This window comes from Hypanus sabinus, chromosome 3, assembly GCF_030144855.1.
Source record: "Hypanus sabinus isolate sHypSab1 chromosome 3, sHypSab1.hap1, whole genome shotgun sequence".
Lineage (NCBI taxonomy): Eukaryota > Metazoa > Chordata > Chondrichthyes > Myliobatiformes > Dasyatidae > Hypanus > Hypanus sabinus.
In genome coordinates this window covers 101142139-101156032 of record NC_082708.1, presented here as the reverse complement: position 1 = coordinate 101156032, position 13894 = coordinate 101142139, and the positions used below count along the sequence as shown (strand labels likewise).

Sequence of the window (13894 nt, the reverse complement as noted above, 5' to 3'; positions counted from 1 at the left end):
AGTTGGAAGCTCATACAGTTTAATACATGGCTAAGATGTTGGTGTAGCAGAGAAGGCTTCAGATTTTTAGATTCTTGGACACACTTCCAGGGGAAGGTGGGACCTGTACAGAAGGGATGATTTGCACCTGAATAGGGTGGGAGAGTGAAACTTTAAACTAGAGTTGTAGGGGGATGGGAGGCCAGAGCACATAGTGGAGTGGTTGTGGGGATAGTTGTTAAGCCTGCACACAAAGTCAGGAATTGAATGGTTGAGCATGGTGGGCCTAATATTCTGAGTTGTGTGTATTTCAATACAAGGAATATTGTAGGAATGGCAGATGAGCTTATGGCATGGATCAGCACATGGAATTATTGCGTTGTAGCCATTAGTGATATTTGGTTGCAGGAGGGGTAGGTCTTGGCAGGTCAATATTCCAGGGTTCTGTTGTTTTATCTGTGATAAAGCAGGAGGGATTAAAGGGTGAGTGGCGGCATCACTAATCAGGAGAAAAGTCACTGCAGTGCTCAGTCAGCACAGACTGGAGAACTCATCTACTGAAGCTTTATGGGTGGAACTGAGGAATAAGAAAGGGATTATCATATTAATGTGGCTACATTATAGACCACCCAACAGTCCATAGGATTTAGAGAAGCAAATTTGTAGAGAGATCACAGACTGTTGCAGGAAACATAAGGCTGCAATAGGTGATTTTAACATTCCAGGTATTGACTGGGACTCCCACATAGCAAAAGGGCTGGATGGGATAAAGATTGTAAATTGTGTTTGGGAAAGTGCCTTTAATTGGTCCTAACTAGAGAGAGTTTGATTCTGGATCTTCTGTTAGGAAATGAGGCAGGACAGCTGATAGAAAGGGAGCACTTTGATTTTGTGATCATCATGCCATTGATTTCAAGATAATTATGGAGAAAGTCTTCAGGTTTAGATTCTAAATTGGAGAAATGCTAGTTTTGATTGTAAAAGAAAGGATCTGGCAAGTGTGGAGTGGAACAAGTTGTTTTCTGGCAAAGGTGTACCTGGGAAGTGGGTGGCTTTCAAAGGTGAAATTTTGAGAGTACAGAGTTTTTATGTTCCTATCTGAATTAAAGAGAAGGATAATAGGTTTAAAGAACTTTGGTTTTGAAGAGCTATTGAGGTCTTGGTTAAGAAAAGGAAGGAGGTGCATAGCAGGTATAGGCAGGAAGGAGTAATTGAGGTACTTTAAGAATATAAGAAATAAAGATAACACTTAAGAAAGAAGTCAGGAAGGCTGAAAGAAGTCATGGGTTTGCTCTAGCAGACAGGGTAACGGAGAATCCCAAAGGATTCTACAAATATAATAAGAGCAAAAGGATAGCAAAGGATAATTTTGGTGCCCTGGAAGATCAGAGTGGTTATCTGTGCATGGAGCCAAAAGAGAAGGGGAGATCTTAAATAGACTTTTTGCATCTGTATTTACTTGTGAGATGGACATTGAATCCATAGAAGTGAGGAAATTCAGCAGTAAGGTCATGGACTTTGTACAGTTTACAGAGAAGAAAGTGTTTGCTGTTTTGAGGCAAATTATTTTGAATAAATCCCTGGGCCTGACCAGAGATATTTGAAATGTCCTTACCTATGGGTGAGGTGCCAGAGGAAAGCTAATGTTGTTCGATTATTTTAGAAAGGTTCTAAGATTATGTCAGGAAATTATAGCCTGACATCAGGAGAGGGTATATTATTGGAAGGTATTCTAAAAAACAGGATATATAAATAGTTGGATACTGATTAGGGATAGTCCATATGTCTTTCTGCATGGTAGGTCATGTCTAACCAATCTTATAGTTTTTCTAGAAAGTTATCAGAAAAGACCTTGACAAGGTCCTTGGGAGGTTAGTGGAGGTAGTAATTTGGATTCTTTGTGGGAGAATCCAGAGAGTGGTTGTACATGGTTGCCTCTCAGACTGGAAGCCTGTCTGGGTATGCCGCAGGGTATGGTGTTGGGTCCATATTGTTTATTAACAATCTAGATGGTAATGGGGAAAACTGGATCAGCAGAATTGCTCCCTAGAGTGTAGAAGAATGAGGGGAGTTTTGATAGAGGTATACAAAATTATGTGAGGGTTAATGCAAGCTGGCTTTCCCCGCTGAGGTTGGGTGAGACTAGAACTAGACATCATTGTGAAGAGTGAAAGGAGAACTTCACTCGGAAGGTGGTGAGAGTGTGGACGAAGCTGCCAGCAGAATTTGTGGATGTAGGTTTGATTTCAATATTTAAGAGAAATTTGGCTAGGTATATGGATGGGAGGGGTATGGAAGACTGTAGTCCTGGTGCAAGTTGATGGGACTGGGTAGATTTGGCACGGGCTGGATGAGGCAATGAGCCTGGTTCTGTGCTGTAGTGTTCTATGGCTCTGTGACACTAATACTCTCTTCAACCCGCACCCCTCTCAACTTAGCCATCCACCTAGGGGTAAACGTTAGGAAATGGAAGGGAATTTGATCACCGAGCAGAAACCTGTGCAATCACATGGAAAATGTTCAAACTCTTTGTTTTTTTTAAGGATTGAATTTATGTGCTGGCACTATAAGTTAGCAACTCTATTAGCTAAACCTCTGTGACATCCCACTGCTAATACTTTGACTCATTACCATATCCCTCTTCTCCCCCCCATATTCCTTGATGCCTTTTTGTATCACAACATCTGTCCATCTTAAACCTGTGCAGAGACATGGCCTCACAGCATCCTGTGGAAGGTTGATCACTTTCTGATTGATGAGGTATCTTATTATCAAAAGTTCTACATTTCTTGCCCGGCAGCCTGATAATGTGAACCCTTTCATCAGCATAGGCAATCCTCTATGTCTCTGGCCACCCAAATCTGCTCCCTCAAAATCCATCATTGAAATTATTATATTTATAATAATACTTCAAAAAATGTGATTTATATATTAAGAACATAAATCACATATATGCTTCATTTACATTTTGACTAAATCTGCATGTAAGAGCCAAATTATTGTTCCATTATGGATAATGCAAAAACTCTCGGAACAGCAGCTCTAAATATTTGTAATAATTTCTGAATATTTCTAGTCACGGATAGCAAGTTTTATTTATTGAATACCTATCTAGTTTCATCTTTTTTGGTAATTTAATAAATGTCCAAAGAATTGGCTAGCCAAAGGATAGCCAATAAAAAACAATATATAGTGGTAATGAAATTTCTTTAAAGAATAATTCTATGGAAGTTGAATTGCACCCAGTTTTTGGGGTATAAAGATGTGTTTGTGTTTCACACTAAAGTCCAATTGATTCTCCACAAAGAAATCACAAAATGGGTCAAAATTAATTATGACAACACATCATGGTGTGTTATACTATAAGATCTGTGAAATTCCCAGTGGCACCTCACCTAAATTTGCAAATCTTCCAACTTACTGCGGCGTAGCAGGTGAAGAGGGTGTCTGCCTTAAAAAGCACGCTTCCTGTGAAAACCAGGTAGCAGTAACATGCATTTTGGCAGACAGGGAGGGCATGGAGACTGCAGATGATCCTTTCCATGCAAGTCGTAGTGAACAAGATACATTCCCGGTGAAGGATTCTGTTCACCACCACAGGGACTGAGAGGCAGTCTAGACTCATGACTTAAAGAGCTTCGGAATTCTATAGGCTTGGAGTTAGACGAGCAAGCTTATAGGGTAAATTATTCTTGGACAATTCCTCGGAATTAAGGTAGCCTGAGGTGATTGATGAGGCTGGGAGTGCAATTTACAGAACCTTTCAAAATGGGAAAGGAGTATCTGTGATGGTTGAGGTGGTGAACCCATTCCATTGTTTATGCATTTCTTCTGTGAGCTCTTGCTGCTTGGATTTGGGATTGTCAGTACCATCCTGATGTTCCTTCTCTCCTCTGAATGATGGAGCATGTGTGAGTAGGTATTTTGCATTTATGCAAGGAGGCTCTGGGCATGGCCATAAATTTGTTTCTCTGTTCAACTGCTAATCCTGTGTCTGTTACAGGAGTCTGGTGCCACACAAACAGCATGCCATGCCTAATTGAGCCAACTAAGCATAACCAGTGCCTTAGTGCTGGGGATGTTGACATCCTTCAAATCCATTGATTGATTCACATCCCGTCAATTGATTTGAAGGGTTTTTTATCGAAGCACTGTTTACAGACAGACATACTTTATTGATCCCGAGAGAAATTGGGTTTTGTTACAGTCACACCAACCAAGAATAGTGTAGAAATATAGCAATATAAAACCATAAATAATTAAATAATAATAAGTTAATCATGCCAAGCAGAAATTAGTCCAGGACCAGCCTATTGGCTCAGGGTGTCTGACACTCCGAGGGAGGAGTTGTAAAGTTTGATGGCCACAGGTAGGAATGACCTCCTGTGACTTCATTACATTCATTGACTTGAAGCACATTGTGGAGGTGGTCCAGATCTCAGATGCACATGGGAGGGCAAGAATCAGCAGACGATGAGGTTTGTGCTGGCTCTGAGATCTTGTTCTTTGAACACCCTTTTCCTTCGCTGACCATTGATATCCGCCTTCACTGAGAATGGCTCCAAGAATATGTGTCCATGTTTTTAAGTATCACTGTGAATCATTGCAGTTGGAAGACAGGGCTGTATAGCAGGGGAAGTTTGTCTTGTGCATGTTGAGAATAAGGCCCATCCTCTGTATGCTTTAGGGAGCAAGCTAACAGTGGCTTAGAGTATACCTACTATGTGACAACAGCCTTGAGAGCCATCTTCATGCTGCAGCTTGGCTACACCTATTCAGTTAACCTTGGTTCTTGTGTGCAGTCAGCAGAGGTCAACGACTTTCCCTTTGGTTGTGAGCATTAGCTTCACTCCCTTGGGAAGTTTACTGCAGGTGCATTAGAGCACTGCAGTGAGAAGGATTTTAAAAAGGTGTTAGGCAAGGAACCAAATTGGTTTGACGTTGGTCCTCACTTTTTTATTGATTCTCTGCAAGATTACAGAAATATGCAGGAACTTAGGAAATAACAATATTTGTGCTCTTTAAATGGCCAAATTGAACTGAAAAAAATTGCTTTGAGAACCAAAAATAGACAATCCTGGTAAATGTTTGCTTCTTGGGCTAGAGAGGATAGCAAATTGTACTTCTCAGTGTTATGATCACTGCTTTTCTTATAATGGAAGTAAATTTCATATTGGAAAACAGAATTGCTAACAATTACTAAATCTGAAGGTGTGGTAATTGGTGGGGTGTGACTATTTCAGGGCAAAAGTAGATCATGGAACAAGTGGCAGGTGGAATTTAATATATTCAAATGCATGATGATACATTTCAGCAGAAGTATTCGAGAGAGTTGAAGAGACTTGATACCACAGATCTTAGAAATGTCTTTGTAAATGACAGGACATATTGAGAAAGTAGTCACATAACACCCTGTGGGATCATGAGCGTCCTAAATGGAGGGATTGAGTACAAATGTACAATGGCTACTGCTGAACATTTATGAAGATCTCTTTAGTTACCATAATGTCAGAGAGTGATGAAGAGTTTTGAGAGGGCGTAGAGGGGATTTACCAGAATAGTTCCCAGGAATGAGGGATTTTAGCTACAACCTTCAATTGAATAAAGTGAAATTGTCTTGGATTAGAGGAGGCTTAGAGAAAGATTAATGGAATTATACAAGGTGATGTCAGGCATAGATAAGTTAGGCAGAGGATAGCGAACCCTATTATCTGATGATACCTCATAAGCAGACTCCACTAACTGATGGTACAACAAGTAGAGGATACAGACCAGGTTTGGGAGAAGTCTAAGACTGGACAGCCTCAAAATCAAGAGTTGTCCACTAATGACTGAGGTGAGGAGGAATTTCTTTAGCCAGAGAGTGGTGAATCTTTGGAATTCATTGCCAAAGGTGCCTGTGGAGGCCATATCATTGGGTATATTTAAGATGGAGATTGATAGGTATCTGATTAGTCAGGGCATGAAGGGATCTTGGGAGAAGGCAGGAGATTAGGGCTGAGAGGGAAATGGATCAGGCATTATGAAATGGCAGAACATACTCAATAGTCCAATTTGCCTAATTCTGCTTCTGATCTATCATTTTAGGGAAGAGATTCCAGACAAAGAGCATTTAACACTAAAAATAAGAATGGTTTAGGACTTGCAGACAACAGGAGTGATGGAATTAGAGATAATGATTCTAAAAGGAAACCAGACCTTTTGAAAGGAAGTAAAGTTGCAAGTGGATACTATAGAGAGAGTGCGGAGGAGATTTACAAGGATGTTCCCTGCATTGGAGGGTATACATTATGAGAATACATTGAATGTACTTGGTCTTTTTTCCTTGGAGCGACAGAGGCTGAGAGGTGACCTGATAGAGGTGTATAAGATGATGAGATGTGTGGATAGCCAGAAGCTTTTTCCCAGGGCTGAAATGGCTAACACAAGAGGGCATAGTTTTAAGGTGTTTGAAAGTAGGTACTAAGGGGATGTCTGGGGCAAGTTTTTCGCACAGAGAGTGATGGGTGCATGAAATGCACTGCTGGCGGCGGTGGAAGTGGATACAATAGGGTCTTTTAGGATCCTCTTAGATAGGTACATGGAGCTTAGAAAAATAGAGGTAGGGAAATTCTAGGCAGTCTCTAGAGTAGGTTACATAGACAGCGCATCATTGTCAGCCAAAGGGCCTGTAATGTGCTGTAAAATTTCTATGTTCTATGTTACAAAAATTGAGTAGAGTAATGGTACTGCTTGAATTGCTTTCAAAAAGCTGGTATGGACTGTGTGGACTGAATGTCTACTGATTGTGCTGTAAAGATTCTATGGTACAAAGACAGCCATTCCTGCCACAGTACTGTGGCTGTCTCACAGAGAATTGTTTAAATGCTGACTCAGTTCCTAACTCCAGAAGTCCAAAACAGAATGTCAATTCCCATTTTACCTCAGAAATCATGATACCAATATTTTTGTTAACATTGCAGCTTTCTTAAAAGTACAAACATTAACACAATACACTAGTGTACAATTAATTGCCATAGAGAATTCCCTGGCAACCTTGCTTGGTTGTCCTGAATGGCTTCCAGAGGCAGCTGTGAAAGTTCGCAATAGGTTGAAGCAAGTAGTGCAGCTAACAGTAGATCAGTACATGGAAAGCTGACAGCAATGTTCTAAGAAGCTTAAAAGTGAAGTTTGCAGTCTTTCGTGGAACTTCTGGAAATAGTACTGTTTTCGAGCCAAAAAAGCAATAGCCTTGCTTGTGACTCAGTCACTTGACATGGCACTACATTGATGTATTTGATCACTGAGCAACAGTAAGTTGTCATATGATCTATATTTAGGCTCTGTAAAACATAACAAATATTGCTATACTTAGATTACTGATATGATGACAATGAATCTAAGACACTAACACTAAGATTAGCTTTGCATTTTAACAAAGTAAGCATAGAGAAAAAACATTGGAGCAACTGTTTTCAAAATTATATTCTTGGCTTATTTTCTTGAAGGTGAACAAGAGAGTTCAGGTGATTTTGGCAGTGCTGACTTTCATGAATGGTCAGATGATGAAGATGATGAGGAAGATGTCATTGATGAAGAAGTTGATGCTGTGGACAATGAAGACGATGAAGATGATGATGATGAATATGATGCAGGTGGTGACATATGGTAGTCTGGAAATGTCATGAACTTTAATATTTTGCACGTTTCTATAGTGAGATCTCATGAATTACTAGTCATATTAAAAAGATCAAAAATATTTCGGTCAGCGTGTATATTTTGTACAATTATACTCTCAAACAAGGACACTCCAGAAAGAAGTCAGCATCCCTTAAAAATTGTTACAGTTCTTTACACTGTATCATTTTGGAAACAAAATTGTAATTCTTTTAAATCAGTAACATTACAATAAGTAAGAAATCTTTTTTTGTTCAAAAATCTGTTTCCTTTAAGCCATGTTTTGTCATTATGCTTAGTTTTAACGTGACGCAGTAGATTGAGGCGCATTAACCATGTCTGTCCTAGGCTGCTCATTAGTTCTGAAACTGAAAACAACATTGATGTGAGTTTGTTTCCCAAACCTTTGGCTGGCTAGGTAAAAGTTAAAATAAACTTGTTGCATCAAATAAAAATTTGACTTTGGTCAGCAGTTAATAAGCTTTCCATACAAACAAGTAATGTTTCTCAAGAGTTATTTGTTGCAGCTAGCAGCCAAAAACATGCTTTTTTAGACAGCAGTTGTTGATGTCAAAACATTCTTGCCTCTACCTGAATATTGCTAAAGAACATGGATGCCTTGACTACCTGAGAGATTTGTTTTTCTTAAAACAAAAATCAGTTATCTTTTTAAAAGTATATATGATTTCAACCACTAGTTCAAACTAAGTAGAAGTCACATGGTGATGTGCCTTTCAAATTAAAAATAGAAATATTTTTTTTTGTGTATTAAAGATAGGAGTTCAGGTAATACTTAAGCACACCTGATCACAGCATTAGTACTTCAGCTGCAAACTTTGCATAAGTGAAAAATAATTTTAAATTAATTTTCAATAGTTATGGCAGTCATCATATGGACTGTAAGTATATACAAGTAACGTGTAGCAGTAGCATTTAACAATTTTGCCTAGACTAAATTGCCCTGTATTTATGTTAGCATGTTAATTGATTGAATGGACATATTGAAATTCCACCGCCTTGATGCATACTGGAGTTGAGACTTTTAAGTCCTTTATCAATGAAGGTCAACATTGTTTGTAGTAACTAACATAACTTTACACTGTTGTGTGCTGTTTATTTGGAGCATAAGGTTGTTGGTCTTAAATGTTTCTCCTAAAATCTAAGCTAAAGGAAAATTGTGAACACTGTAACTTATTCTAATAAATTTTCCTTTATAGACTGGATTTAAGTTACAAAATGAAAAAGCTATGCTGCATTTTTTTTACTGTTTCTGTATAGTTTACAATAATAAAGGACTCCTGTAACCAATTATGCTGATTAGAATATTTGACTTGACATCATATTGATCTTTTGATTAAAAGAAAATGATTATTGCTTTGCTTATTTTTTGACATGGCAAAATCAAAAATATATATACTGTACATAGCAGTATTAGCTAGAAGACCAGCATAGTGAAAAGACCAGAGCTTATTACTGTTTTCTGTTTACTCATTGTCAACAAATGCAATCTGCTGGATATATTGTATGCATGTAAATATCTCCACTCACTAGCTTAGTATTCCACCACCATTTTAGTTGTGCTTTCACCATTACTCAATCCTTCCATTTTAATTGCCAGTTATGTTATTACGGTTAACTAATTGTTATCAATCAGTATTTACTAAATTAATATTCATCCTTGAAAAATAGGAGATTCAGATATGCCAGTATTTATTAGCAACCTTGCTAGTCCTACCAATCATAGTACAGTCAGTGGCACAAAACCATTCAGTTCTTTGAGTCAGTGCTGAATTCTGATAATACAATGCAATCAGTCCCCTCACCCCCCCCCCCCCCACTTACCTCATAGTCCTGCAAATTGACTTCCTTTGAGTTCCTACTTATTTCCAATTGAAAGCCAAGCTTTATTTTGTTTTTACTAGTAGTGTGTTTTGGTTCATATCCACCCTCTATTAAAAAAAACCTCTCATATTCCTGATATGTTTTGCTCAAAAATCTAAACTTTTGCTGCTGATCATTGAACCATCTGTTAGTGGAAATAGATTTCTGCTGTTTCTGATATCTTAAACATTTGTTTACCATCATCAAATCTCCTTTATTCCAGACACTATTGAAGTCATCTTGCACCTTTTGCTAGACATTCACATCTTGGGGTCATTTGTTATTGTCACCAAACATCAGAGTGGGGGAAGAAATGTGATCTAATTGAACTTGACCGTGGAATAATTGTTTGTGCCAGACAGGGTGGTTTGAGTATCTCAGAAACTACTGATCTGGGATTTTCACACATAACAGTGTCTAGAATATATATAGAAAATGGTGCAAACAACAAAAAACATCCAGTGAGCAGCTGTTCTGTAAGCAAAAAAGCCTTGTTAATGAGAGGGGTCAGAGAATAGCAGACTGTTTTAACGCTGATAGGAAAGCAACAGTAATTCAAGTAACCATATGCTACAACAGTGGTGTACTGAAGAATATCTCTGAAGATGCAAGACATCGGACCTTAAAGTGGATGAGCTACAGCAGCAGAAGACCACACCAGGTTCCTCTCCCGTGGCCAATTTAGAAACATAGAACCTACAGCACAATGCAGGCCCTTTGGCCCACAATGCTGTGCCAAACATGTCCTTACCTGAGAAATTACCTGGGGTTTCCCATAGCCCTCTATTTTTTTAAGCTCCATGTACCTATCCACAAGTCTCTTAAAAGACCCAATTGTATCTGCCTCCACCGCTGTTGCCGGCAGACCATTCCACATACTCACCACTTTCTGTGTAAAAAAACTTACCCCTGACATCTCTGTACCTACTTCCAAGCACTTTAAAACTGCACCTTCTTGTGCCAGCCATTCCAGCCCTGGGAAAAAGCCTCTGAATGTGTTAAGTTCTCCTGTAAGGTAGCCTCTGAGCATATATTTAGCACTTTGTTGTGTTTCAGACTTCCGGCATTTGCAATTTTCCTGATAATATGACAAATGATTCAGGAAGAATATATCTATCATACTAATAATCATCAGATAAAATTGTACTAACAGATGTAGGGGATGTTCAACAGACTTCTTGTGAATCTTCACCATGTTACAGAGAAATAAATAGTAAACATCATTTTGATCTTTATCTCCACCAATAACTGAAGCTACTGCTGGAGGTCAGGAAGATCACACTGCAGTTTCCCCTGGAGTATTCGAACCCTATGAAATATAACTAATGGTATTACTAGATGTCCTCAAGAATAGATGAAGTGAGATCTTTTAATTTTTCTCCTACTGGAACATCCAAGAGCATCTTATGAGAATTTAAAAGGCAATGAAAATGGACAATAAAATCAAATTAAGCTAAAATTGCTATGAGTATTTGGTGCTTCAAGAGATATGGGATAAGGGAAATCAAAGTTCCTGGTGCAGATGTTAGAGGAGAGTATTGCTTGAAATGGACAAGTGAGTTCATATGTTTTGCCAGTGTTTAGCCTGATCATTTAATACATTTCAAGGGTGAGGTGGAGAGATGGAAACATGAGATGAAAGTGATGTAATTCAGACAGTGACACTTAACAGCTTCTTGCCACACCTTTTACCAGTCACCCACAAATAACAGTCACTGATCAACATTATTTTAAAAACAAAATTTAATCCTTTGTAGAAAAAAGCTTTTGGTTTAAATGCACCTGGAAAAAAATCAAGTCATTTCACAATATTGTCACAGGGCTGCCTTTGTATAAATCAAATAATTAAAATTGTATAACACTCCAGCATTTAGTTCAAGTTAATTAGCTTTGATGTATTTTAACCACAGCACAAACTAAATATGATGAAATACTTCCTTACTTTCAAATGAAAAATTACATATCTTTTTTACAAATCATTAAACTTGCAGTTTCAGAAGTTTCCTGCATATTTTGCAAGCAACTTCTTTGTCACTCCAAGGAGGACAAAGCTTTCATGCATTGGCCCATTTAACAAAGTGAAAGAGCTGTAAAGCATAAGTCTGAAGTGGAGCAGGAACAATGTTTACTATGGAATACCAGGAAGACTCAGTCGGTCCAACTAGGGCAATCAAGGAGAAAAGAAAATAATGCAGCCGTAGTAGATAGAAGTAGAGACCATAATCGAATGCCCAAGAACTTAGTATTGTCTTTGGTGAGTAATCACCAGTATTAAATGCTATTTGAATCATTTTATAAGGGGATCTTCATGAAATGATCAACAGTTAACACAAATGCGACTTGCTAGTTGTGAAAACTCATCAAATGCTTTATGGGGGAAGGTAGCAGAAAAAGTTAGTGTCCTAGAAAGCCTAGTAAAGGAACATGGGATCAGTATGGCAGTGGATTTGCAAGAAGCATTGCATAGAGTGTGGTGAATGTACTCAAAAGGAAGTGATGAAAATTTCCATCTGCACACTTGGGGCCCATACACGGTGGCCATTACAGCCCAGACATCTGTTTGGGCATTGGGGTGGAAGTCCAAAGTGCTGCAAGGACGGCACCCACTGGTAGCATGCCTGTGATTTACAAAATGTGCTATGTAGTAGGCTACTGGGATTGTGAAGATGCTTTAACATCTGCTGGACGATGCTAAGGATGTTCTACGAGTCTGTGGTGGCCAGTGTTTGCTGTTGTGTGCTGGGGCAGCAGGCCGAGGGTAGCAGACACCAACAGAATCAACAAACTCATTCGTAAGGCCAGTGATGTTGTGGGGGTGGAACTGGACTCTCTGATGGTGGTGTCTGAAAAGAGGGTGGTGTCCAAATTGCATGCCATCTTGGACAACGACCCCCATCCACTCCATAATGTACTGGTTAGGCACAGGAGTACATTCAGCCAGAGACTCATTTCACTGAGATGCAACACTGAGCATCATAGGTAGTCATTCCTGCCTATGGTTATCAAACTTTACAACTCCTCCCTCCGAGTGTCAGACACCCTGAGACTAGACTAATATCTGGTCCTGGACTAATTTCCACTTGGCATAATTTACCTATTATTATTTAATTTTTTATGGGTTTATATTGCTATATTGTCTACACTATTCTTGGTTGGTGCGACTGTAACAAAACCCAATTTCCCTCGGGATCAATAAAATATGTCTGTCTCTGTTCTCAAAGATAGCGATGATAGCTTCATTCAAAATTCAAAGTAAATTTAGCAAAATATGAATATATTATCATACACTAACTTTTGAGATTCACTTTCGTGCAGGCATTTACAGGAGAATAAAAGAAATACAATAGAAACTTATGAAAAAAATTATACTTAGACAACGACTGATAAATATAAATGTGCAAAAGAAGACTGAACTGTGCAAATAAAAATAATACCGAGGACAGAAACTGTAAAGAGACTTTAAAATTGAGTCTGTAGATCATAGAATCAGTTCAGAATAGTGATTCAAGGTATCCATTCCAATTCGGGGGACATTGTTGTAGAGTAATATCTGTTCCCCAATCTGGTGGTGTGGGTGTTGGGGATTATTTGGAAGGTAAACAGTATCGGATAGCACAATTATGGATTCACTAAAATGAAAGCCAGTCTTCAGGAAATAGAAGCTGTACATAGTTTAACTTCCAACTGATACTCTGTGGCTAGCAAAACCATCATTGGCTGTTGGCCATTCTGATTCTGTCCAATTGAGACTGCAAAGGGAAAGACAACAGGTGAATGTTCCTTCTTTCAGCACATTGTTAGAGGTGTCTCCCTGTCAAACAATGAACAGTTCAGGAGATATCTGTTTTTGTCACTATAACCTTCTGGTTAGTTGTATATTTATGGAGCCATTCTTCATCACTATAATAAAAGGGGTCTCCAGCTTTTGGAACACACCCGAGCATTCAAAAGGGTTCTGCTATTTGGGATGTGCTCCTATTGTAAATATAGTTCTGTAAATTTACCTGTGTCTAAGGGCATCAAAAGGTATGGGGTGAAAGCAGGGGAGTGGGGATGACTGGAAGAATTGTATCAGCCCATGATTGAATGGCAAAGCAGACTCGATGGGCTGAATGGCTTACTTCTGCTGCTATATGTTATGTTATGTTAAGTTAAATTGGTGATTGTAGTAATTGAAACTGTAAAATTGTTTGAAGTTATCTGTGTTGAAGAAGTATTAAAAAATTGTGTCAGCAAAGTGAGATTCTCTTGGACCTTCCTGGACTTTCTCTGTCCTGGAGATTTGCTGCGTGAATATAGATTTTTATACCTCCCAGTTACAGCTATGTGTGGCTCAGTTTTAGTCAGTCACAAAGTGGGACCTAAAGCTTCTGTACCT

The 13894-nt window shown here is 38.7% G+C and overlaps 1 protein-coding gene across 4 annotated transcripts in view; it reads left to right on the top strand.

Moving 5' to 3' along the window:
- Positions 1-8943, top strand: part of spock3 (SPARC (osteonectin), cwcv and kazal like domains proteoglycan 3) — a 454551-nt gene extending 445608 nt beyond the window's left edge. For all 4 annotated transcript variants that reach the window (XM_059964877.1, XM_059964876.1, XM_059964878.1 and 1 more), the window contains exon 11: positions 7467-8943. In XM_059964877.1, coding sequence (XP_059820860.1) covers positions 7467-7630 — 164 coding nt within the window. In that variant the 3' untranslated portion in view covers positions 7631-8943. The remainder of the gene's footprint in view (positions 1-7466) is intronic.
- The last annotated feature ends 4951 nt before the right edge of the window (positions 8944-13894 follow it).